The 24,220-nt window shown below is 35.1% G+C and overlaps 1 protein-coding gene across 3 annotated transcripts in view; it reads right to left on the reverse strand.

Moving 5' to 3' along the window:
- Positions 1 to 20,687: 20,687 nt before the first annotated feature.
- TMC1 (transmembrane channel like 1) overlaps positions 20,688 to 24,220 on the reverse strand; it is a 202,054-nt gene continuing 198,521 nt past the window's right edge. For all 3 annotated transcript variants that reach the window (XM_036239376.1, XM_036239377.1, XM_036239375.1), the window contains one exon: positions 20,688 to 21,321. In XM_036239376.1, coding sequence (XP_036095269.1) covers positions 21,299 to 21,321 — 23 coding nt within the window. In that variant the 3' untranslated portion in view covers positions 20,688 to 21,298. The remainder of the gene's footprint in view (positions 21,322 to 24,220) is intronic.

Genomic DNA, 24,220 nt, shown 5'->3' on the forward strand with positions numbered 1-24,220 from the left:
GTTCATTTGTTAACTCCACTTTTTCCTCTGTTGTGCACCCTGCTTCTGAATATTCTTCAGTTTACCTTCTCCTTAGTCCAACCTCCACACTCAGAGGGACCCCTGAACTCAAAAGAATCTCACTACCCAGCCCTCTGAGCAAGGACTCCAGATACACACTGCCACACCCAGCTCCCCAGCTACTGTGACCACTACTAATTTTATTATAAGATAGTAGCAAAACAAAACAAAACAAAACAAAACAAAACAAAAACAAAAAAACTGGCAATAAAACACATTAAAAGATTCTCCTCACTAAGAGAGTAGTTTTAATTCAATTGAAACTTTGCAGATGAGAAAGTAGGAGTGAAAGCCTGAAGTCTACATAGCCAGGCAGCCTAAATTCAAATCATGGTTCCACTCGTTCACATTGAGAAACATTGATCGAATTAAGTTTAAAGTTATCATTTGTAATGTGGGGATAAAGATGTGAGGCACCAACCCATGTACTGAGAAGGTTATAACAAGATCATGTAAAACACTTAGAACACGTGGCGACACACACCAGTCACCATTGTAAGTGGTGGGGTCACGGCAAAGGACATTGAGAAATCTCATGCTCTTACCCAATACATGCTCTAATGAGGGGCAGAGGTAATAAAGAAATAGACAAATAGAAATACAATATTTTGACTGGTTATAAGTGCTAAGAAGAAACATAAAGCAGGATAAATGTCTGACAGTGACTGTCAAGCAACTGGATTATTTTTCGAATGATTGCTGACATATCTGCTCCCAGTGTGAGCTACTCCAAACAGGTTTCACCAGGTAAACCCCAAAACTGACAGTGCTGTTGTAAAGAAGGTGAGAGAAATTTATAATCTGTCATAAAATTAAAAACTTTCCATCAATTTTCCCTTACTCTCTTTTTTCCTGTATGAAAACTAACCCAACTCCCCGAATATATCTGACTGGGTGATTTTGTTTAACAAATTGCTGACCAAACTTACTCTTTTCATCCAAATTTATTAGCCTGAAGAACCCAGACAGTTTCGGGACAGTTTTCATGAGTTTTCACCAGGGAAGGGACTTGAGGCCTTGCAGGCTTAAGTCATATTGTTGCAGAAATGTTGCAAAATCAGGTCAGTGAGAAACCAAGCACCACTCAGAGAGTTGGAAAATTCAGATTTATTACACCAGTGGTCCCAGAAGAGCTAGAGCTCTGAAGATCTGGACCCTGAGCTCAGGGGCAATTTTGCTCTTATAGAGCTTATCCATGCTGTTGCAGTTGGCAAGGGCTGATTGGTTCATTTTTCCTCAGGTGGTTACAGACCTCGCGAGTTGCTATGTGTTACAGGCACTCTTGGAAGTTGCTTTGGGATACAGATAGTTACAGAGCATGAGATTTTCAGGCAGAAACTTACGCAATACATCTGTTATCTAGACAAGACAATCAAAGGGGAGGGTGATTCTTCAGTTGACCCTTTGGCCTATGCAGCAAGCATGCCTACAGAAGCAGAACAAAGAGCTGATTAGAAGGTTAGCCGTTTGAGTGGAAAATTCCTCTTCAGGATCCCTTATTCCCATTCTTGGAGTCGGAAGTCTTTTATGTGATAACACAGCTGAGCTATTTGTAGGACCAACCTTTTAGGCTTCTAACAGTCCTAGGTTTGTCATCACTGGGTCATTAAAAGCCAACTTGAAATATTGCCCTAAAGAGACTTACTCTTGCTGGTAAGGCAAGAAGTCCTTAAAACGTCAATGTTCAGGGTAAAAAGAAGTATTTGGCGGCAGTTGCCATGGGTTCCTTATGTCTTTCCACCTTGATTTCTGGCTCCTTGTGAGGCTTCCTACACAAAGAAAATGCCTTTTACTATCCTCCCTCACTTCTTTCTCCTGTCGGAGGGCAGCCTGTCAGGGGTGTTCAGCCTTCAAGATCCCTTTAGCAAGCCCTGAGGCCCAGAGAGCCACTAACGCTGCCCCAGGTAGTCTGCTTGGCTCTTATTTCTCCACAGCCTTTATGAGGCAGCCCGTCCCCACACAGTTAGTTGCTAACTGCTTGTGTCTGAATTCTCACTGCCTCCTCCACTACTGTAGCTCCCACACCAATAATCTGCTTCATGTGGGTTCCATTGAAGGATACAGCTCACCTTACACATGGAGTCAGTCTTTCTCTTTTAGTATGACTCTAGAAGATCAGTTTTGATGTGCTGCCTTCTAAGATACTATCACTTTTTGCCTCAACAGGATAGAGGCTGGTTTTAAAGGGACAATCTCCTCTCAGTACATTGGTTCTGGTTTACACAAACTGCCCCACATGGCGCTCTTGATGGAACAGGGTGGGGTTGTTTGTGAGGCAAGGCGTGGTGTGAGCTAGCCAGCTTTGGCGAGCTCACTCACTCCAGCTCTAACCAGAACGTCTACTTCTGTTTACATAGTGTTCTTCTACCCCAGGTGTTTAGTTGATAAAGGGTTATCGAAAAGGTCGAATACTTCTGACCATTAAACAAGTTTCAAGGCGGGGTGACTCAATGTGCTACAGGACCCCTTGCATACCAACCCCGTACCTCAAAGTGGAGCCCTAATTGGCTTCTTCCTATCTTTTTTCATTCAACAGATGATGATTTAAAACATATTCTGTGCAGGTGAACCTGAGCATGAGAGAACATCTTTAGAAAAGACAGAGTAATATAGGTCTGCCCTATTTTGTGTGGACATCTTAATGCTGGTTTTCAGGGACAGGATTTTAGGTCCCCAAGGTCCCTTGGAAGATATCTCCCAGGAGGTTCTGTGGCTGTTCTACGTGCCTGGGTCCCAGATTCCCTGAGGCAGGTGCCACATTTTAGATACTGAAAAACCCTCAAGGTCATTAAAAGCTACTTGGTAGCATCCTTTAGTAAGCTAACACTAAGCAGCTGTTTCTCACATCCACAGTAGATTGCAAGGCTTAAAATTTTTTTCATTTCTTGCAAAAAATAGTTTTCATAAGAGAGATAATGAACTGGATCTCATACCACACCAAATTAGAAAAAAAGATTGGAAAGGGAGAGAGAGGAGGGAGGGAGAAAGAAAGGAAGATTTACAAGAAAATATTAAAAGGAAAAGTTAAAAAGTGCATCTGTAATCATAGATAGTGTCTGAGTTCTGGGCATAGTGGTAAACTCGTCTCTCTCTAGGAGAAAAACAATACTTCATTCTCCTTCCCTGAGATTTTCTTAGGTTTGAACATAAAACTCAATCTACCCAGATAGTCTATCCTAAGGCATTGTTTAGTGAACCAATAAAGATTCCTTCTAAGCTGCATCTCTGACTCTTGCAATAAAAAAAATAAAAAATAAACTGACTTATTCTCTCTCTCTCTCCTCTCTCTCTCTCTCTTTCTCTCTCTCTCTCCTCCCCCCCCTTCTCTATCTCTCTCTCTCCCTCCCTCACACACCCACCAATTCAGTCAAATAAGAAATTTCCCATATATATGAAAATAGTAAGGCTCAAAAGCTCCCCTTACTATTTCCTCTCCCCTGCACTACCATATGTTTGATATGTACCACTTTTTAATGTTTTGGAAAATTCACCTATGTATATAAAAAAAGGACAGAGATGGGAATAATGACAGTAATGATCACAATTTATTTTTTATTGTCATACATCCTAGAAAAGAAAAAATCATTCTGGGATAATTTAATTCTTTGAAGAATGGCCCAAGAACACAAGTAAAAGGGCTCAGTGATTTTCTAGTTAATGTAGCTACAAGAACAAGGGAGTCCAACTCTTCTTTTAAAAAAGGCTTTAAATTCATCTCATTATTTTGGAATATGTGAAAAATATATTAAAATTCCTCTCTTTGGTTTCCTTGTTTTGTTTTGTTTTGTTTTGTTTTGTTTTGTTTTGTTTCCTTCCTGCTGCTCTCAGGGAGTATGAAAGAAGGAAATGGCATAAATGAGACAAGACAAAGAACTCTTTTCTTGAGATTTTTGCCACTGAAATAGAAATATTATAATAATAATAGTTATTATTTATTAAATTCTGCTAAGCACATCATGGTTTCATTTAATCCTTGCAGCATCATGCAACGAAGTTATTATCTTCACCAGACAGGTGAAAACTGATTGGGGAGATGAGGATGGGAATTTGCCTAGTTACAGAATGTCTTAACTGCTAGGAACCATTGTCCTGAACCAAACAATTCATGGTGATGATCTTGTGGAATCTTCATAGCATCCCTAGAATAAATGCATGATCACTAACATTTTTTGTACCTCGTCGAAGCCACAGGCTTAATTGGTAAAACCTAGGTCTTTTCTAACTCCATAACATGTGCTCTGACTACTGTACTACATTCTCCTGCCATGTCAGATAAATGTCCTGAGATTCAATAGTTCAAAAGATATGGTAACCATGTATAGCCCACAATGATAAATTTAGCCTTTTACTATGGATTTTCTGAAAAATGTTTTGAAATCATTGTTTAACAAGCACACCCTGTGAGGGAAGGAGAGAAGGGGGAGAGAATAAATTATAGAACAAAACACAAAGTTGCACACTTAATACACATTCAGCAACCCAGAGGCCCACTAACCCTAAAAGAAGAGCCATGGCACAATTGACATTTGGGTCTTTGTTGTAGGGACCACCCTGTGCGTTATGAAATGTTTAGCAGAATCTTTGAACTCTACCCAATAAATGCTCATAGCACTCTCCTTTTCCAGTCGTGACAACCAAAAATATCTCTGGACATTGCCAAATGTCTCCTGGAGATGGTAAGCAAGGTAGGACTCCATTTGAAAATCACTGCCCTAGAGATACACCATAGCAGTGATAACAAGGGAACAAATAAAATTGCAGGTTGTTAATTATGCTATCTGCTTTTTAAATATTATGTGCCAAATATGTAAAAAGAAAACTGTTCTATTTCATTCTTTTTTTTTATTTTAATTTATTTTTCAATTCTAGTTTTCATCATAACCTTATGACACATACAAATTGTGATGATGTCCATTGTATAGGCTGGGCCGAGGCACAAAGAGCTTAAGTAATTGACCCAAATCTGCTCAATAGTGACTGGTAGAACTTGAATTTGATTCCTGGCTTGTCATCTTTATCAATGCATTGAGACGTGAAAAGCATTTTAAAGTCTTTCTAGACCCACTCATTTTCCTTATGTATCTGCAGGCCAAATATAAAACATAAGAGAATGAATATGTATAACTCTATGCACAGTATAATCTTTTATTTCTTATCTATCCTGGACCTAATTAATCTAGTTTATTTTGTATAATTCAGCTATGGGAATCTTGCCCATATATCTAGAGAAAATAAATTTTAATTCTGGAGAATAGAATAATTTTCATATTTTGGTTTTTCTTTTGCCTGTCCAACCACTAACTACATGGAGGCCAAATCAATCCCTAAAGATAAGACCAACTCACTAGCTCCTTATTAGCCTATGAGATAGGAAGAGTGAAGGATAATAAGGCCTGTATGTCAGACCTCTAACAGTCATGTATGTATATACCCTGGACACAGTGATGCCAGATGCATGTCAGGTGGTACCTTGGAACTTTTAATGATTTGATATCAAAGAAAAGTCATTCGTAGGTAGGACACTGTTCACATGCCTGGCTCAAGTTTGCCTTTGTGTCATTTTAGTGGAGAAAAAGAGAACCAGATCTTCTACTTTAATGTAAACCTTCTCCAAGAAGCAGGGATATTGGCCAATGTAAAGTGCAAGGGAAGTTTTTCCCATGGACTTTCAAATTACATTAGAAATAAGTATTGGAAAACATTGTGCTGGTAACAAATTTATAATTTCTACCTTCAGAACCAATCTGAATGGAATAAAACTATGTATATTTCACAAAAATTCCACAACCAAGGGTTTTCACTGATTCTGATAGGATTTCTCTCATTTGCCACAACTATTATTACCCTATATTAAAATAAGCCTAGTGCTCACATATATATAGGAAATAGAGACTTTTTCACTCAAAGTCTTTATAACTGAGCAAACTTCCCACTCCACTCTAATCTGGATGACTCCTATTCATCATTTTTAGGTCTACACTTAAATGCTACTTAGAAATTTTTTTCTCTAGCCTCCAAATTGTAATTAAGTTCCCATGTTACACTCTCGCTTAAAGGCTGCACATTTTATGCATAGCATTTACAGTAATCTATAATTTTATGGTGTGTTTATTTGTTTAAAGCCAGTCTTACTATTGAATGCCTTATCTACCCCTGTATCTGAAAGCCCCAGTACCCCAGTGGAGCCTAAATATATATTTTATGAATGAATAATGAATAAACGAGAAGCAAAAGTGAGTAACTATGTGTCCCTTAAGAGAAGCAAAGAGCAGCCCCTGCTCCCGGTAAACCTTGGCTGTATTTTGTTTCTTTTCTATGTAACCAATTTTCTCTTCCAAAAAATGTCTGTGATATTCCTTCTTGTATATTTATAATAAAATTCTTTTTTCTTTAGCCAGCTGGAATGAGTCTCTGTTCTTTGCAACAGAAGTGTCCTAAGTCATAGCCAGAGAATGAAGCTCATTGACATAACAGTCAAGGCGAATATAATAATGAGGTCACATTCTGACAGAAAACCTCAGAGGAAAGAATTAGTCCCCTCCATACTGTTTACTTTTGCTTCACCCAATCTGAAACTGAAAACCTCAACCAAATTTACTTACTAAATTTAACCCTTTAATAAACACCTCTGACTCCACCTGGTGGAAAGAGAAAAATCTGTGGAAATAAACCAATCCAAATGAGGATAAAAAGGCAACAGACCTATTTCATTTCTCAAAAAGACACTTTATTAAGAAGTAAAAATTGCTAATTATAAAAACAGTCATGGGGTTGTAAAGCACAGCATAGAGAATATGGTCAATAATATTGTGATAACTATGTATGATGTCAAGTGAGTACCAGACTTATCGGAGGGATCACTTTGTAAGGTATATACACGTCTAATTATTCCATCGTGCATCTAAAACTAATGTATATTGTATGTCAGCTATAAGTAAAAAGTAAATTTTTAAAAGGTACAGATGCTACGTTCCAAAGTAAACCCCTGAAAAGAAATGAAAAGAAAAGAAAACAAAAGAAAAGAGAAGAAAAAGACAAATAGATGCCCATCTGGGATGCGTTTTGCCCACTCAGAGACCATGAAAAGAAGGCTGGAACAATCATTTGCCTGATGCTCTGTGTTTCCATTTCTGCCCTTCTATGTTCTGCCATGTATTTTAAGAGTCTAGATACACGTGTATTTCATTTCCCCAGTTACTTCCTACCAGGCTTCTGGTTAGTTTCTTCCAGTGCAAAATACTGGCAGGAGTTTGGAAGGCAGGAGTGAGGAGAAAGGATTTGCTTCCTGTTCCAGATTCTCTTGGCATTTTTCAGCAGCAAGGGATAGTTAGCACCCCATCATCTTTTAGCACTTTTGGCAACCACAGCAGAGTTCCATCAGCAGTCCCAGTAGCCCTTCAGCAGTCCCAGCACTTGTTTTAGGTAATGCTTCATTTACAATTTCAGGACTGACCCAGGAAGGCCTCTGCTCCATCATCCTGGGTTCCAGTGACCTCACTATCTCTTTATTCCTTCAGTCAGAGAGGTTGTTGCTGTTCCCAGCAGTTACTTAATGTAGAGTTACCTGTATGTAATTTCCTATATTAGATTCCTCTATCTGAAGAACCTAGAGTGGGTTTTGACCCACTCTGTCTCATAGCCTGAATGTCCTGATTTAGATCAATTTCAGAAAATAAAGGAAAATGGAAGAAACTAGAAGTGATTTTTTTTGAAAACTTTAGGAGTGATACAATAAATTACAGTTAAAAAATGACATGTTTGCCTACATAAACATACAAATCTCTTCAAAATTTCAATTCAAAGGGGAAAAAAGTGAAAAAGCAAATCTCAAGTTAGAAAAATACTGCAGTCACTACCTTAGTTCATGCCTTTATCAACTACATTGATGGCAAGATCCTCTCAAACTGCCTTCTCTACTTTAAGTCTCTTCTCTTTTCAAACGCTTTTGTACATTTTTGGCAAAATTATATTTCTGAATAGAAAACTAAATGCTATCACCTGTTCTTTAAACTACTGGTCAACAAGAAATGCATATTAAAACAGTGATATATATCTATTAATTATTCCTCTCCTGGAAGTAACTTAAAATCATCTTTAGGGGAGCCTTTCCTGACAATCTTGTGGTTACCCAATTACAGCAATTTAAAAATCAATATACTAGATAAACAAAATAGAGGAAATTAATAAAACTAAGGGTTACTTTGAAAATATTTTTAAAAATCGACAAAATTTTGGCTGCATTGATGAAGAAAAGGAGACAAGACTCAAATAACGAAAATTAGAAATGAAAGAGTATAAAAGTCAGCATCTGGTAAAATTACTGCAATTTTAGAAAGGAAAATCATAAGAGCAAAATCAATAGTATAATATAAAATGAAAGCATTAATTAAAGTAACTGTTTTTCTTATTACCTTCACAAGTATTTTAATTTTATCATATATTTGAAATTGGTATGATATTTTGTGTGTTTTATCTACTCCTTAAGTTGTTTAAAGCATTTAAGAGAATTTCATAACTTATGTTTTGATTTTAATTAAATATTTAGAAGAGTAAAATCAAGTTCCCAATCATTTAAATATTTGAGATATTTTAACTTAACTCCATAAATTTTGATGGATTGCCCTTGTGAATTGTGTAAAATATTTAGAAAAATTGTGATACTATGGCTTTTCAATATTTAAGTGAATGTTAATAACAAAAAGTTTTTAAGTTTAATGAATTAAGCACGAAAAATAAAGTAAAAAAGATTTGCCTTTTCCACTGCAGAGCCAAAGGATCTCTCACTAGTTAGGGTTCAAGATAAACTCTGCATCTCAACTCTGTAAGTGGATTCATTTGAAATCCAGGCACCATTTCTAAGTTGACACCCTGTGGCTTGAGAGAAGAAAAGATTTTAGTCCTAGATATTACAACATTTTGTTTCAAATAGCCTTTTTTTTTTTTTTTAAATCTCCTCTTGAACTGCTAAATTAATGCCCTACCACTTCAAATACATCTGACAACTTGTAACCCCTTGGTACTGTTGTTTCAGACTCTCAAATGCTCCTTCTCTTTACCACCTACTTTTCTAGCTCTTATTTACATATGTCCTTGGATGAGCCCAGGAATTAAGCATTGACACATATTATCAGCATGATCATCATCATCATTGTCATCATCAAGCAAACATTTATTAAACACGTACTAAGTGACAGATATTTTCCTAAGTACCATAGGTTTCATTTTATTTCATTTCACCTTCACAATATGATGAGGCCTGTACATTATCTCAAATTTACAAGTAAGGATATTTTATAGTAGATTTTCCCCTTTCATTTTTTCTACTTCACCTGCATTGAAATCTCCTCAAGGGAAATATCAGCAGGTCCTCGAATAATGTTTCATTATAAAATTGATGAGATGTCATAGGAACTTAACTCTTGTTTATATCAATTAGCCTGTGGTAAAACTGGTTCTATTATATATTGTTTCACTTAAAGTTGCAGAATCTATCGATGATGTTAGGTTAGGACTTACTGTAGTTACAGCTGTGGGTCTTTTGGTTGGTTCTTTTCTTAAAATATAATCAATCTTCTGCTTGTACATGTAGTGTATGCTTGTAAAATGTATAATGCTGTCGAATGCATATGTTGTAAGGAAAGATTCAACTTCAGAAGGATAAAAATCTTCAGTCGAGGTATATACATTTAGTATTTAATATGGACTCCCAGTGGTGGCATGCCTTTGTGTGTCACCCACATGAGAAGCAAAGAGAGTTTCTAATAGGCTGAGCTCAGGTCACATGTCCACTCTCTGGCTACATCAGACTAGAGTCAGAGAAGTTGTAGCCCCTTTGGTTTCCACAGGGGAGAATCTACTTCCCATTGATTCTACAAACAGTCAATCTCCCCAACAGTACAGTCATGGTTAATTTTATGCGTCAACTTGACTGGGCCGTGAGTATTCTGGGTGTATCTGTGAGGGTGTGTCTGGATAAGATTAACTTTTAAATTATAGACTGAGTAAAATAGATTGCCTTCTTTAATGTGAGTGGGCCTCATCTAATCAACTGAAGGCTTGAATAGAACAAAACGCCTGATCTTCCTACAAGTAATGGAAACTATTCCTCCCTGACTGCCTTGAGCTGGGACATCTGCTATCTTCCTTCAGACTAGAACTGAAACACTGGCTCTTCATGGAAGTCAAGGCTACCAGCTTTTTCATGGGAACTACAACATCGGTTCTCTTGGTTCCCAGGAACTCTGACTCAGACTGGAAATGCATCATTGACTTTCCTAGATCTCGAGCTTGCTGACTGTAGATCTTGACTATTTCATACACACATACACACACATATACGCATGCACGCACGCGCACACACACACACACACACACACACATTGTGTATATTCTATTAGTTCTGTTCTGTTTCTCTGGAGAACTCTAATGAATACAGGCTGAGGGCTTAGATATCAGCCAAACTATGTCTAATCATATAACCAGTCGTCTTAATAGGACAATATAATAGAATATTGCATTTAATCAGATAGTGTCGATTCATATATTAAAGCAATTACTGCAGTGAAAATGGTTCATATTAATAAAGATAAAAAAATAAGAATCAAACCACTGTGGATCAAATTACCTCTCAGGTACTAGCTATAGGAAGAGCTCAATATAGCCTCAAATATTAGAGGTAAATACAGGGGGGATCCTGCCTCTTGTTCACCTCCAACATTATTTATACAGAAGATCTACTTGTCTCTGTATTGTGGTGGTGAAGTCTGAAAATGGAAATGCTAATGTTTCATTACAGGATAGTAGAATGGACACACTCTTTCCTTCTCACACCAAACCCCTAGAAATAACAGAAAATATTTTGAACGCTAGTTGGCCATGCTGAATACTAATAAGAAGAAACATCTTAGAATAAATAAGATATTGTGAGAAATCCTAGAAATACAAAAGGCCAACAGGTTGGAATTATAAAGAAACTCATAGAACAAGGGAAGCATGAGAAAGTTCCAGCAAAAGGCGGGATTTCAATGTGGAAATTTTTGTTTTTCAGAATCTCAAGAGAAAGGAATAAAAAGGGAAAAACTACATGATTCTTCTGTGAAGCTAACAATTAACATGGAGGCATTACTGCTTCCAAGAAATTCACTGGTATCTAGCTGAATGTAAGACACTTGGGGTCTGAAGGTTAAGGCCAACATCTCCAGGAACCTGGATAGGCGGAGAGAAGCACAAAGGAGCTAATCAAATCAGTCTTGCGATTCGACAGTTGTCATGTTACAAATGGGTGTTCAGGTCATCGTCTGCTGATAAGTGAGTTAGTTAGTCTTACAAATAAAATAAATATCTATGATTTTATCTTCATGGAATAGTTGAAAAAAAAAATCCTACAAATGGTATATCCAGATATAACAGGTTTAAAAAGTAAAATCAATTTTTAAATGAGCAACTTGAACAAGTCATTCTGTGCAATACTGTGAACCTTCTTAGCCAATTCTAATATTATGTTACTCAAACACTACCCAGCAATATTTTCTGGCATTTTCCCGAGTACTTGCTCTAGGCTACAGTTCTTTGCAAATGCCATCAGAGAAGAAATGAAAGGACAAGAAGATGTGAATATTATTGGAGAATGATTTCCCTTGGGAAATCAGAAACTGATCTAAAATCTAAATCGGCAAAAGCAATATCAATTTCAACAACCAAAAAACAAAAACAAAAAACAAACAAACAAAAAAAACAAAAAGAAAAAAAACCCAAACCAAAATTGTTTAAAAATAAGCTTTTATAAAGAAATACATATCCTAACACTCAACTTTAAGATGGTTTGAAGTGAGTGAACAAACTTCAATGTGGAATAAAAGCAATGTTTGTCATGAAACAAAGATTATGAGTAGCAGATAGGGCAACTAATGCTTTGTGTATTTTAAATGTTACCTTCTAAACATTAACTATATATATTTTTAAATTATATTTTATTTGACATTTGTTTTGTTTTTATGTTCCCCTCTTTCAATTTTTTTTATATAAAATGTCAATATCAGGTAGAGATCCTTTTACATGTCATTAAAATACATAATTTTATTCTAATATATTGGTTCATAATAATAATAAAGAAACTTCTGAACTTTAACAAAATCTTATGAGAAAAAATAATTTTTTTTATTTTGATCACTAACTAGTAATTAAAATATGTAAATAATGTATTTTTTAAAGTATAAAATAATCTCTTTTTAAGAATTCCTAATAATTCCTGGGTATTCTGATTCTTTGTTCCTTAATCTCAAAGATTAATATCTGTTAAGAACTTGAAAACCCTATAATAATCTAAGCTCAGAAGTGGGGAAAGCCAGGAAGCACGTGGGGCAGAGGAGAGTGGGTCAAGAGGTCACTCTTGTGCTCCCGACTCACCTCACACAGCGGTGCCTGAGGAGATGGTGGGCTGCCACCAGGTGACAGCAGTGAGTGTGAGCACTTAGATCTGAAATGGGAGAGGCCAGAGAACATGAGAGGACTCATAGTCAGAAGCCTCTTAGACTAATTCTCCTTAGTGTCCTTGTAAACAATGAAAATATCTGAATTGCCAACTGCTTTAATTTACCTATTCTGATTATTCATCTTTTTTCTTGATTTCAATTGGTTAGCAAGAAAATATCACTACTGTAGTCTCTTGTTTTCAAAGTGGAAACATGTCATACTTAGAACAGTGTCTGGCATATAGTAAACATTCAATAAATATATGTTAAATTAATGAATGATACAATTTATAGAACAGAATATACTTCTGTTTGAGCCTGGCTACTCTCCTATAAGGCAAAATTATGTAAACCCAATCAAATTTCCCATAAATAAAATGTTATAATAGAAGATTAGATTCTCTATAATAACCCTGACATACAACCTTCGATAAAATAACTACACAATATTTTTTTTTCTTTTTAAACTCAAACCCATCAGCTTTAATGGAAAACAAAATTTTTTCAGGGATATTCTACAAATTATCTTAGCGTAAGTTAATAGGAGACTCAGGTATTCATCAGATATAAGAAAAACAGTTCAAGGTTAACAGTCTTATAGCCTCATTGTATATAAAATTGGATCTATACTATACTGCATATAATATTGAGATCGTTATTCAAAATCTGTGTTTCGTGTATTTTGTGTAAATACTTTGTATTAGAAGTGTATATCAAAGTCAAGGCCTGTGTTATCACTGCTAGTCATCAATCTTTAAACTTTTTTATTCTAAAGATAATTGAAAGTAAAACAAACAATTCCTCTAGGCATTTAAAAAAGTTTAAATAGCTGTCTTGAAAACCGAACTATGTCACAGTTTGAATCCCAAGAATGTCCATTCAACGAGATTTATCTGTATCAAATGTCGGCTATAATCAATTCTAGCATGTATGGAGCTCCATGTGACAGACCCTGCATGCAACACTTCACAGATCTTACCTCAATCACCCCTCACTAAACTTCATGGCGGAAGTACATTACTCTGCAGATGTTATCGGGGCGTACACTAAGCCTACTGAAACAGTGTGTCAGAGCTGGGATGTCACATGGACTTTGGACTCCAGAGCCCATTCTCTTCACCATGGAGCCATAGCACCTACCTTCACGCTGTTCCGTCGGCTCAGAGCTGGCATAATGACAGGTCTTGACCTCTGGCCTTCAAGAGCTCAAACCCTAACAGGGTAAATAGACATAAATAAGTAGCTGTGAGATGATGATGAGCACAAGGAGAAGGGAGAAAGGAGGGAGAAGGGGGAAGGGGAGGAAATGGATGGAGAGGAGAGGAGAGGAGAGGAGAGGAGAGGAGAGGAGAGAGGGGAGGGGAGGGGAGGGGAAGGGAGGGGAGAAAGAAAAGGAGAAGGGGGAAGTTATGATGCCAAGCAAGATGAGACCATGAAAGCTGTGCCATACCCATCTGATATAACCTAGAAGATGAGACTGGCCTAGCTCCAGTGCAATTATCCTTGTTGCTACAGGCTTTCTCTCTTCACGACCTTATAAAGACAGGGGGCCCTTCATACCACTTCAAAGGCCTGTGAGTACAGTGTGGGTGAATCCATGCGAGGTGATCAGAACCTGTGTTTTAGGGGAGTTTGCGGTCTGTTTTTATAGTTAGTGAAACAGTTCTTAACAAAATCAAGCCACTTATTCAATCTCAGCAGAAAGAGGTAACCTAAAGTCATAGGATAATAATTTCAATGTTGCATTAATAATGTTAACGTCATGTAAAACTTTAGAGAAAGAAGTTTGATCTCCCCCTAGTGGTAGTACATGTCGCGAGCCTAACTCAAACCAGATTCTCTGTGCAGGAAAAGCATGAATATGTCCTAAAGACCAGGAGAGAAATTGCATTTTTTCAAAAAAGAAAAAGACCAAGAAAGCTCTTAAAACTGGTTTCAGAATATGCAAAAAAAAAAAAAAAAAAAAGGGCTGTTTATTTGAAGGAATGTTTGGCTGTTGGCTTCTGGGTTTGTGATCCCTGTTAAACCAGGAATAGCAAAAGGCTCCAATGTCATTGAAAGAGTACAAAACACGGAATAAAGGACTCTTCTGGTTTCCAGCTTTGTCACCTCCTGGTTGTGTCACGGTCAAAAATAGCCTGTATGTTTAAGGCTCTGCATTCTCATCATTTCTTATACTTATCTAAATCCTGTTGGATATATATTTTTCCTAAATAGAATATGTAGAGCAGGTATAGATTATACTCTAAACGCTATATTTTTTGTGTTTATTTCTCTAAAACAAGTAAATTATGGTTGAGCTTCCAACTATCTAGGTAATTTAAACACTTTTTATGAAGTCCCTCCCACTCCCTATGAAGTATTAAGTAATCAAGCGCTCGAAAAAGAGTCCTCTGGTTGTCCCTTTCTCAATAGTCTATCTCAATTCTAGTGCAAAAAGCTTCCCTGATCACCTTGCTAAAGCAGCCTTCTCAGCCACTCTATCACATTTACCTCATTTTACCTTTTCGTAGCCAGTATCAGTAGAAGTTGCTTTATTTTTTTTAATGTAGTTGTGTGTTCATTCAGACTGTTTTTGTAATGGTTTATTGTCTGTATCCTCTTTATGGAAAGAGATCTGTTGTGTTCAATGCTGGGTTCCAGAGACTAGAACAGTATCTGACATTAACTATCCTCAACCTATACTGAAGACTGGTTAGTGCTATACATACTCAAATGTTCTCTCCAGAGAGATTAGAAAAAGGAGAACAAGTGAGAATCATGGAAGTCCAACTGATGGTATCAAAGAAGACAAAGAACCATTCACCATGAAGCTTGCTCTGTACTCTTATTTCGTTCCTCCAGTTTCTTCAATATCTGACAAGTGTCTGTCATGGATGCCTGCCTTGAGGACACCACACTTCTTTCCAGTGGGCCATTTTCCATGCTCCAAGCTGCCAATTGATGGTGGTTCACAGTGGTATCATGCTCCATGCACAGGTGAGCAGATGTCTCTCTTCATTCTTTGCATCAGGCTTTATTCCCCAACCAGGAGTGGACAGGTCACCTACTTTGTGCTTGTCTTCATTCCTTACTATGTAAAAGGTGTACAACTGTACTATATCTCAATGAAGATCATAAAGTTAAAACTTAGCTTTTCCTTTGAAGATCAAGACTTCCAAAATAGCTATTAATAAATATCTGGCAAACTGGTGAATATGCTTTCCTATCTGAAAAACTAAATGATCTTTAATTAATCTTTCCATGTTTTCCTCATCACTCAATTAAGCATAATGTTCTGGCTGGTGCAGAAAATGTTTGTTTACAAAGAAAAGCTAATTCAGAAAATGGACTATAACAAGGGAGTCTTACACTATCTAGATCTTTTTAATCCACTTTTATCCACAGGTAAAAGCCTGCTCTTTATCACAGCTTTGGTGATAAGCAAGCAATTGATGAGCCTAATCAACTATTCCCAGGTGATTTATGGAGAGTTGTGATATTATAGTTTTACAGGGAACATGGATATTCTAATCTACTTTTAAGATGGTATTTTTTTCCCTAAGAATTTTGGTGAAGTCTTCAGATGATCAGTCAGAACCTAAATTACCCTCCAAATTCAAGCTGGATACATTTGGATATGTCGTAATCCACTTGACATGACCAATTATAAATTTGTTCTAATAATGAACAATGGCTTTATTTGAGTTTCTGTCAGTTTATTATAAACAATGTAAAGTGCATGATACAGAAAGAATTTGACTGGTATCCTACCAGCAATGGATAAGACGCCAAGGTCTTGCATCCATGGTATTCTTTTGAGTAGTGATGGCAACCTGAGGAACATGGCTCTCATCAACAGCAGTGACACAAGAATTAAACTCCTAATAAAATATCAGAGATTCTACTTGTCTTCTTTGATTTGGAGAAATAATTTGGGTCAGTTACTTTTAATAACAAAATCACAATATAAATTCAATATAAATTCAATAATTATGACCAAGGTTTTAGTAAATCAAATAAAATAGGCAAAAATGTTAATATTTCAGGTGGCACTTTAGCTTGATTATTATATGTGCATGATACTTGATTTGATGTAGCATGCAAGATTTGGCTTTCAAAATAAATTATTTCAAAATTTTTCTTACTCTTAAAACTCCTAAAAAAGAGTGAGACAGTTCCTAAAAAGAGCTTTAAAATAAACACAAGTAAAATACTATTAGGAGAAAAAATTAGTGACATTTAAAGCTAATTTCTCTGAATTAGGAAATACATTCTTAAGTATAAAAAGTAATTTAATCGTATGACTAAGTTGACTAAAACTTATATATACACACACACATATATATGTATATATGTATATATATGCATATATATAACAAATCAATGTTTTTTCACAAAAATGTGTTCTAAAATGACTTAAATTTAAAGTTAATACTTAACCTTTAAATAATCAATCTAAATGTACAATAGTAAAATAAACTAATTATGCTGTATTAACATTAAAGGATATTTTACAGTCATTAAAAACTGTCCTGAAGTAATTTTTATGACATGAGAAAATGTTAGATAAGAAAGCATGAAAAGTAAGTATATCTTATGCTCCAAAACATTTGAGTCTGTGCATGTATGTGTGTGAATCTGAAAAAAAATAAAAACACTAAAATGTTAACAGAAGTTATTCTGGGGGTAGAATAATGAGATCTTTATACTATTTTATTCTATTAAAAATTTTTGAATTTGCTGTGATGAATAGGTAACACTAATATAAGTTTTTTAAATAATCATAAGAACTTGTGTGAACAGTTCTTGATGTACATGAAGATGTATGTTATATAATATTTAAGTTCCCAGAGGAGGTCAGCTATTTCATGTACACATTTTTCCATTATTCATAATTCTAAGTTTCTAAGATTCATTATGAAAAAGGCAGCTGGACCATCCAAGACCAAGTATCCAAGGTGATCTATTATAAGAGAACTTTGAGAAAAAGAAGTCTCATGTAAGGGCTTGAGAACTGCTGTCACCATATAAGGGCGTTTCCTTCTTGTAAAAGGAGATGTGAATAAAGACTATGACAATAGTTTATTTTTAAAACTTATGTTTAAGTCTCAATGTTTCTTAGAAAAACTCAAGTGCACATTTGCATTGAAAACTGAGAACACCTGCCAACCTCATTAATCTCTTGTGTTTTGAAGCCTGTTTACTTATTCTTTTGGTTCTATTTCCTTACAAATAAATTGTGGAGACACTTTGACCTTTGTAAACCAAACAAGGCAAAAAGTTATAACTGGATATTATCCAGGCCCATATTTTTGACTCAAGGGAGCCAATAAAAGTCATCAAACTCTCATCACACACTCATCCATTTCCCATTGGAAGCACTCTCTTGGTTTTTCCTACAAGAACTTCATTTTCCATTGTAGCTACACTTTGTTTGCATTATATTCACTAAGCATGTGATGCCAATTCTGAGGTTTAGGGTAATTTGTGTCCCAACTTTGGAAGATGGCTGCAAAAGACAAGGATAGTATCTGAATTTTGCTTGATATAGCACTTGATAGAGAATAAGAGAGAGAAAAATCTCTTTTCCAATTTCTGATAGTGTACTATAGTATCTTTGTCATTTTAAAGAAGGGTACAGTCTTGCCATGAATGGAAAGGTATTAATGATTTTATTCAATTCCAAAACAGCTTCGCAAGTTCTAGCATCATTCTGAAAGGTGCTGGAAACCAAGGAGATCAATATGGCAAGCAAGGCAAAACAATGGGAGAAAATCTAGGGAGCAAGTGATACTTGTGATACTTAATGTTTGATAAACATTTGACACAAAGGGTTTGATAAGTATTTTTCAAATGGGTGAAGTTTCATCATGGATCCTGATGACCGTGCACCCAGTGTGGTTCCAGTGTTTATTATCAGCCCACTTCGCCACCATCAGACATACTCTTTTAAAAATGCACTGGAAAAGCAAAATGTAATAATCCAAGTTTCGTCTAAATTGACTGAGTTAAAGGCAGAGCTCCAGTTTACAAAGGCCCTGGAGTGCCAAGCAGGGAAACTAATACAAAATCTCTTCAGACCAACTCATCCACTGAGGAATGAAGATAGCAAAGGCCATATCTCTGAGGCAACCAGGGGAACCATACCTCACCATACAATAAGACTTGAGAGTCACCAACACATTTCTAGACCTGGTCAGGATGAACTATGGCTCTGGTATTTGCCGGGATCCATTAGGATTAACAACAACAACAAAAAAAAACAACATATTTTTGGTCAAAGTTTTGTCAATAGAAATCCCTCGATATAGTTAAAGCTGTGTGTTTTTCTCAGAAGCCAAAGGAGATAATGCAAAGAATGTGTTGAACTGCAGTTTGCAGTTTTTCAAATAAATGGGAAAGCTCTTCAGATAAGTAAATCTGGTTTTGGCATATATTTTTCAGAATTTATTTTTTATTTACCTCAGAAAGAATAAAAGGTAAAGTTAAGTTTGTTTGTTAGCTTGTGCTCTAAATTTTTCCTATGATTCTGACATTAGATATGGGAAAAAAAAAATACAGAAATAAACCACAGCAATTAGAGCCATTCCAGTGCAAGGCTATTTTCTGAATAGTTGTAAAAAAGCTTTGGAAGTGACATTCACTGTTTCAGATATGTGTCCATAGCAATTTGGGAATATTCTTTTATTATTATTATTATTATTATTATTAATTATGGTGACATTGGTTAATGAAATCCAGTAAGTTTCAAGGGTTCAATTTAACAGTAAGGCACATTTATATTGTATTGTGTGTTTACTGCCCCTAGTTAGATTTCGTTCTGTCTGGGAATATTTTCAGTAGTTCTCTGAAAACTGAGAGTTAAAATTTCAAAAAATGCTTAACTTAAATCAGGTTGGTATTTATGTGCAATAAAAATCCAACTTATTTTTAATGTATAAGAAGACCAAAACTTAGCGTATCATGTCTGAATACATATACCATGAGCATTTGTTCAAAAAGTACATTGCCTTTAGGAGATGAAGTCCTCAGGGGACAATGTGTCATCTCTCATCATCATCTTTCTTATAAAGTAGATCAAAAGCAAGGGAGTGTAATTCACATTGTAAATTTGGCAACACATATAAATGAATTCTCTAATCTTATACTACACAGTACAGAAATGATCCAAGTAGAAATAAGCACTAGCTTTATTTACTCATCTTCATTATAATCAAATGGGACAATAAAGTCAGCATATCGACAGATAATTCCATTTTTTACATCATAGTAATATGTTCATGCAGATAACAGAAATCTTTGTTTCACAGTGCAACTGCTGTAAGTTAAATTGATTCAATTTACTTAATAAGCATTTATCAGTGCCTACCTGTGCACAGCACTATACTAGGCATACGAAAGAGTTAGAAGAGATGATTCTTGCTCATAAAAAGCTTAAAATCTGGATAGGAAAAATAATCCATGCATACAAGAAAAAAAAAAGAATGATTAAAAATCACAAGGAAGTCAATAAAATAATAAAGACTATCAAGGCAGCGATACAATTGGGAATGAAGGCTAATCTGGAAAATTTGACCAGAGAACGTAAGTCTTAAATTTAGTATGATGAAAGTGCATAGCACGTGGATTGTCAGTGAAACAGGGTAATCATTCCATGGCCAGTAGAAGATTGAAAAGAATGAGAAACTCAAAGACAAGTCAGGAAAAAGCAGCAAGTCATTTTCAGGGAATGGCAAGCAAATTGGCTTACCTCTGGAAAAGGACACTATGACTTAGATGTAACTGAAGACACATAATGAGGCTGGCTAAAGGCATTAATTGTTACTATTCAAAGTCAATTTAAACTTTAAATAAATATTAATGCTTAAACACATCTATGAACTGAAGTCCCCCCCACCACCAAACACACACCAAAAGAAAGGGTGTGTTTTCCTAACTTAACAAAAAGCAAGCAAACAAAAATTATAGAATATGGAATCTAAACTCAGAACATGTAATCATTGGAGGTCAAGTAATCAGACTATGATGAAATAGCAATCACTTACGGTGTCATTTTTTTAAAAAAGCTTCATAAAGTCAGTTTGTCTAAGACCCATGTACATCCCCAAAGACGGAGACCTTCAACTCTATGCTGATCAGGCTCCTAATTCACTTAGGATATTTCTTCTGAAAAAAAAAAAAAAAAAAACCCATCTTATTTCATACTAAATTCAGCAGCAAATAAAAAGACCTTGGGCATTTATTTGTTGGGGTCACGGATGAAGAGACAGGTAGAAAAAAAGAAAAAACAGGATGTTGGTTTCAAAAAGTGAGGTAATGAATGCTTACAATGAATACTTTATGAAGATATTTCTCAACTTGGAAAAAAAGAGGGCAAAGTAGTCCTGCTCCCATGCCAAGAAAACGAGGTAGAAAAAGTATATAAATTGAAAGTTCATAATGAGCAAAAGGTTTTTAAATTAACCTATTCAGTAAACCAGAAACCTGTATGGATGAATCACACCCTCTTTTAAACTCAGTTCATTAAGAGAAAAATGTCAAGAAAATGGGTGTGGGGAGAAAATGAAGTTAGGGAAACAAATCCTTAATTTGGATAAGGTGGAACTCTTCTTGTGTAACTAGGCCTGGTGACGACTTATTGACCAGTATGACTTTGATGATCCATCAAGGTTAGAATGGGGAAACAGCAACTCCATAAATGCTTGTTCTCTGGGTCTTCACATGAGTCATTGTTTTAAAACAGCAAGGTGAGGAGTACTTCTGAGCTCCCAGCATATCTGTGAAAGTTACTGGCCACCAGCAGCTGCAGCTGTTCAAAATGAATGAATGAATGAATGAACAAAAGAAGATAAAGAAGCAAATAAAAATCTTGCTTTTAGTGTGCTTAATTGTTCTGAATGAGATACCCTGATATCTGTATTTTCCAACTGTGCTCTACATTAAGTTTTTATATTCAAAATATATTCTACTTTTTATTTCACAAAATCCTTACCAATTCTAAAGAATAAAAGTTGTGTTCTTTTTGTAATATTTATTTATTACTGCATATGTAATTAATATAGAAATTTATTCCTTTTGAGTATTTCCAATAAAATAATTTCTTATTTAAAAAAAAAATTTCATTGTCCAGCAGATATTTAGTAGATATTTATTGAGTGGCTATTATGTATAAAGTTCTGTATTAACTCATGAATTAACAACTATGAAGAAGATACAGTCTCTGCCTTCACAAAGGTTATACGTATTATTCAGGACAAATTATGGAAAAATGTCAAATAGCACACTATGGCATTGTATCATTATTTTAAACAATAAGGAGAGCAATAAACCTTAACTAGAATTCAGGGCAATAAATCAGAACTTTTCACTCACCATTCTAAACACTAATTGGATAATATTAAGTTATAGTCAATGCAAATATAGTACAAATATAGAAGCACTGCAGATGCATGTGACATACATGCTTCCAACTATTTGGTGCTTTCAAGACACTCACTTCAGCTTTAAACATAGACTAAAAGGGAAGATGGAAAAAGATATTCTATGCAAACAAAAAACAAAAGCAGAGGTAGCTATACTTATATCAGACAAAATAGATTTTAAGCCAAAAACTATAACAAGAGATAGTTATACTTCATCAAGAGGATATAGGAATGTTTTTATATTTATATAAATACATAAAGCAAATATTAACATCTGAAGGCAGAAATGGACAGTAATATAATGGAGTAGGGGACTTCAACACCCCACTTTCACAATGGATAGATCACCCACACAGAATATTAATAAGGAAACATTAGAATTAAACCAAATTGACTTAACAGACACATATAGACATTTCATTCAACGGCAGAATGTATATTCTTCTCAAACACACATGAAACATTCTCTAGGGTAAATCATATGTTAGGCTACAAAACAAGTCTTAATCAATTTAAGAAGTTCGAAAACATATCAAGTATCTTTTCCAACCATAATAGTATGAAACTGGAAATCAAGTATAAGAGGAAAATTAAAAAGTTCACAAATATGTGGAGATGAAACAACATACTCCTGAATAAGCAATGTGTAAAGGAAGAAATAAAAGAAAAAGGAGAAGGAGAAGCAGGAGGAGGAGGAGAAATACCTTTAGACAAATAAAAATCGAAACACAATATACTAAAACTTATGAATGTACCAAAAAAAGTTCTAAGAGAGAATTTATAATAATAAATACCTATATTATAAAAAAAGAAAAATCTCAAATAAACAACTTAACTTTATACAAGGAACTAGAAAATAGGACATACTAAATCCAAGTTAGTAGAAGGAAGAAAATAAAAAGAGCAGACTGAAAATAAGTAAAGACTGAAAGTGCCTCCTGATAAAAGATAAGAAATAAATAAAATAAAATAGCAGTAAAGAGAGTTGTGAAATGCCACACCCACACATGATCCAAAAAAAAAAAAAAAAAACTAAAAGGAGTGTTTTTGAAAATGTAAACAAAATTGGCAAACCTTTACCTAGACTAAAAAAAAAGAGGGAAGACTAATAAATAAAATTTTAAAATGAAGACAAGACATTGTAATTGATAACACAGAAATACTAATGATCATAAGAAACTACTGTGAACTATATGCCAACAAACAAGGTAACCTAGAAAAAAATGAATAAATTCCAAGAATCATACAACCTACCAAGACTGAATTATCATCAAGATATAGAAAATCTGAACAGATCAATTATTAATAAGGAGATTGAATCAAAAACTTGCCAACAAAGAAAAGTCCAGGACCAGATGGCTTCACTGGTAAATTCTACCAAACATCTAAAGAGGAATTAATACTGATCCTTCTCAAAAACACTGAAAAGGAAGCTAAAACGTCCAAACTCTTTCTTCAAGGCCAGCATTACCCTGATACCAAAGCCAGACAAGGATACTACAACAAAGGAAATTACAAGCCAATATCCCTGATGAATATAGATGTAAGCAAATATAAGCAAGCTGAACCCAACAGTAAATTAAAAGGATCATACACCACGATCAAGTGGGATTTATTTCTGGGATACAAAGATGGCTAAACACATTGATAAATAAATATTGCAAATCAATAAATGTGATACACCACATTAACAAAATGAAGGTTAAAAATTATATGATTATCTCCACAGATGCAGAGAAAGCATTTAACAAAATTTAACATCCTTTCATGATAAAAACTCTCAACAAATTAGGTATGGATGGAACATACCTCACATAATAAAAGCCCTATATGACAAGTCCACTGCTAATGTTATATTCAATGTGAAAAGTTGAAAGCTTTTCCTCTCAGATCAGGAATAAGACAAGGGTTCCCACTCTCATCTCTTTTACTTAGCATAGTACTGGGAGTCCTAGCCAGAGCACTTAGGATAGAAAAGGAATTAAAAGGCATCCAAATCAGAAAAGAATTAAAATTGTCTCTGTTTGTAGGTGACATAATATTTATATAGAAAATCCTAAAGATTCCACCCAAAACATACCACTCTCCTGTTCGTTTGTGAGGACTAACAGATTTCTTTTCTACTTAAACTAATTTGATTTGAGTTTATTTATTATTATTATTATTATTATTATTAACTATTACTTACTGAGAGGGGGAAAAAGCCACATGAACATAGAGAATTTTTAAGTTAAGAAGGAGGGAAAAATGAAAAAAGATTTTCAATGAACTTCTTAGGCATCACTT

The sequence above is a fragment of the Rousettus aegyptiacus genome, unplaced genomic scaffold, assembly GCF_014176215.1.
Source record: "Rousettus aegyptiacus isolate mRouAeg1 unplaced genomic scaffold, mRouAeg1.p scaffold_m13_p_3, whole genome shotgun sequence".
NCBI lineage: Eukaryota > Metazoa > Chordata > Mammalia > Chiroptera > Pteropodidae > Rousettus > Rousettus aegyptiacus.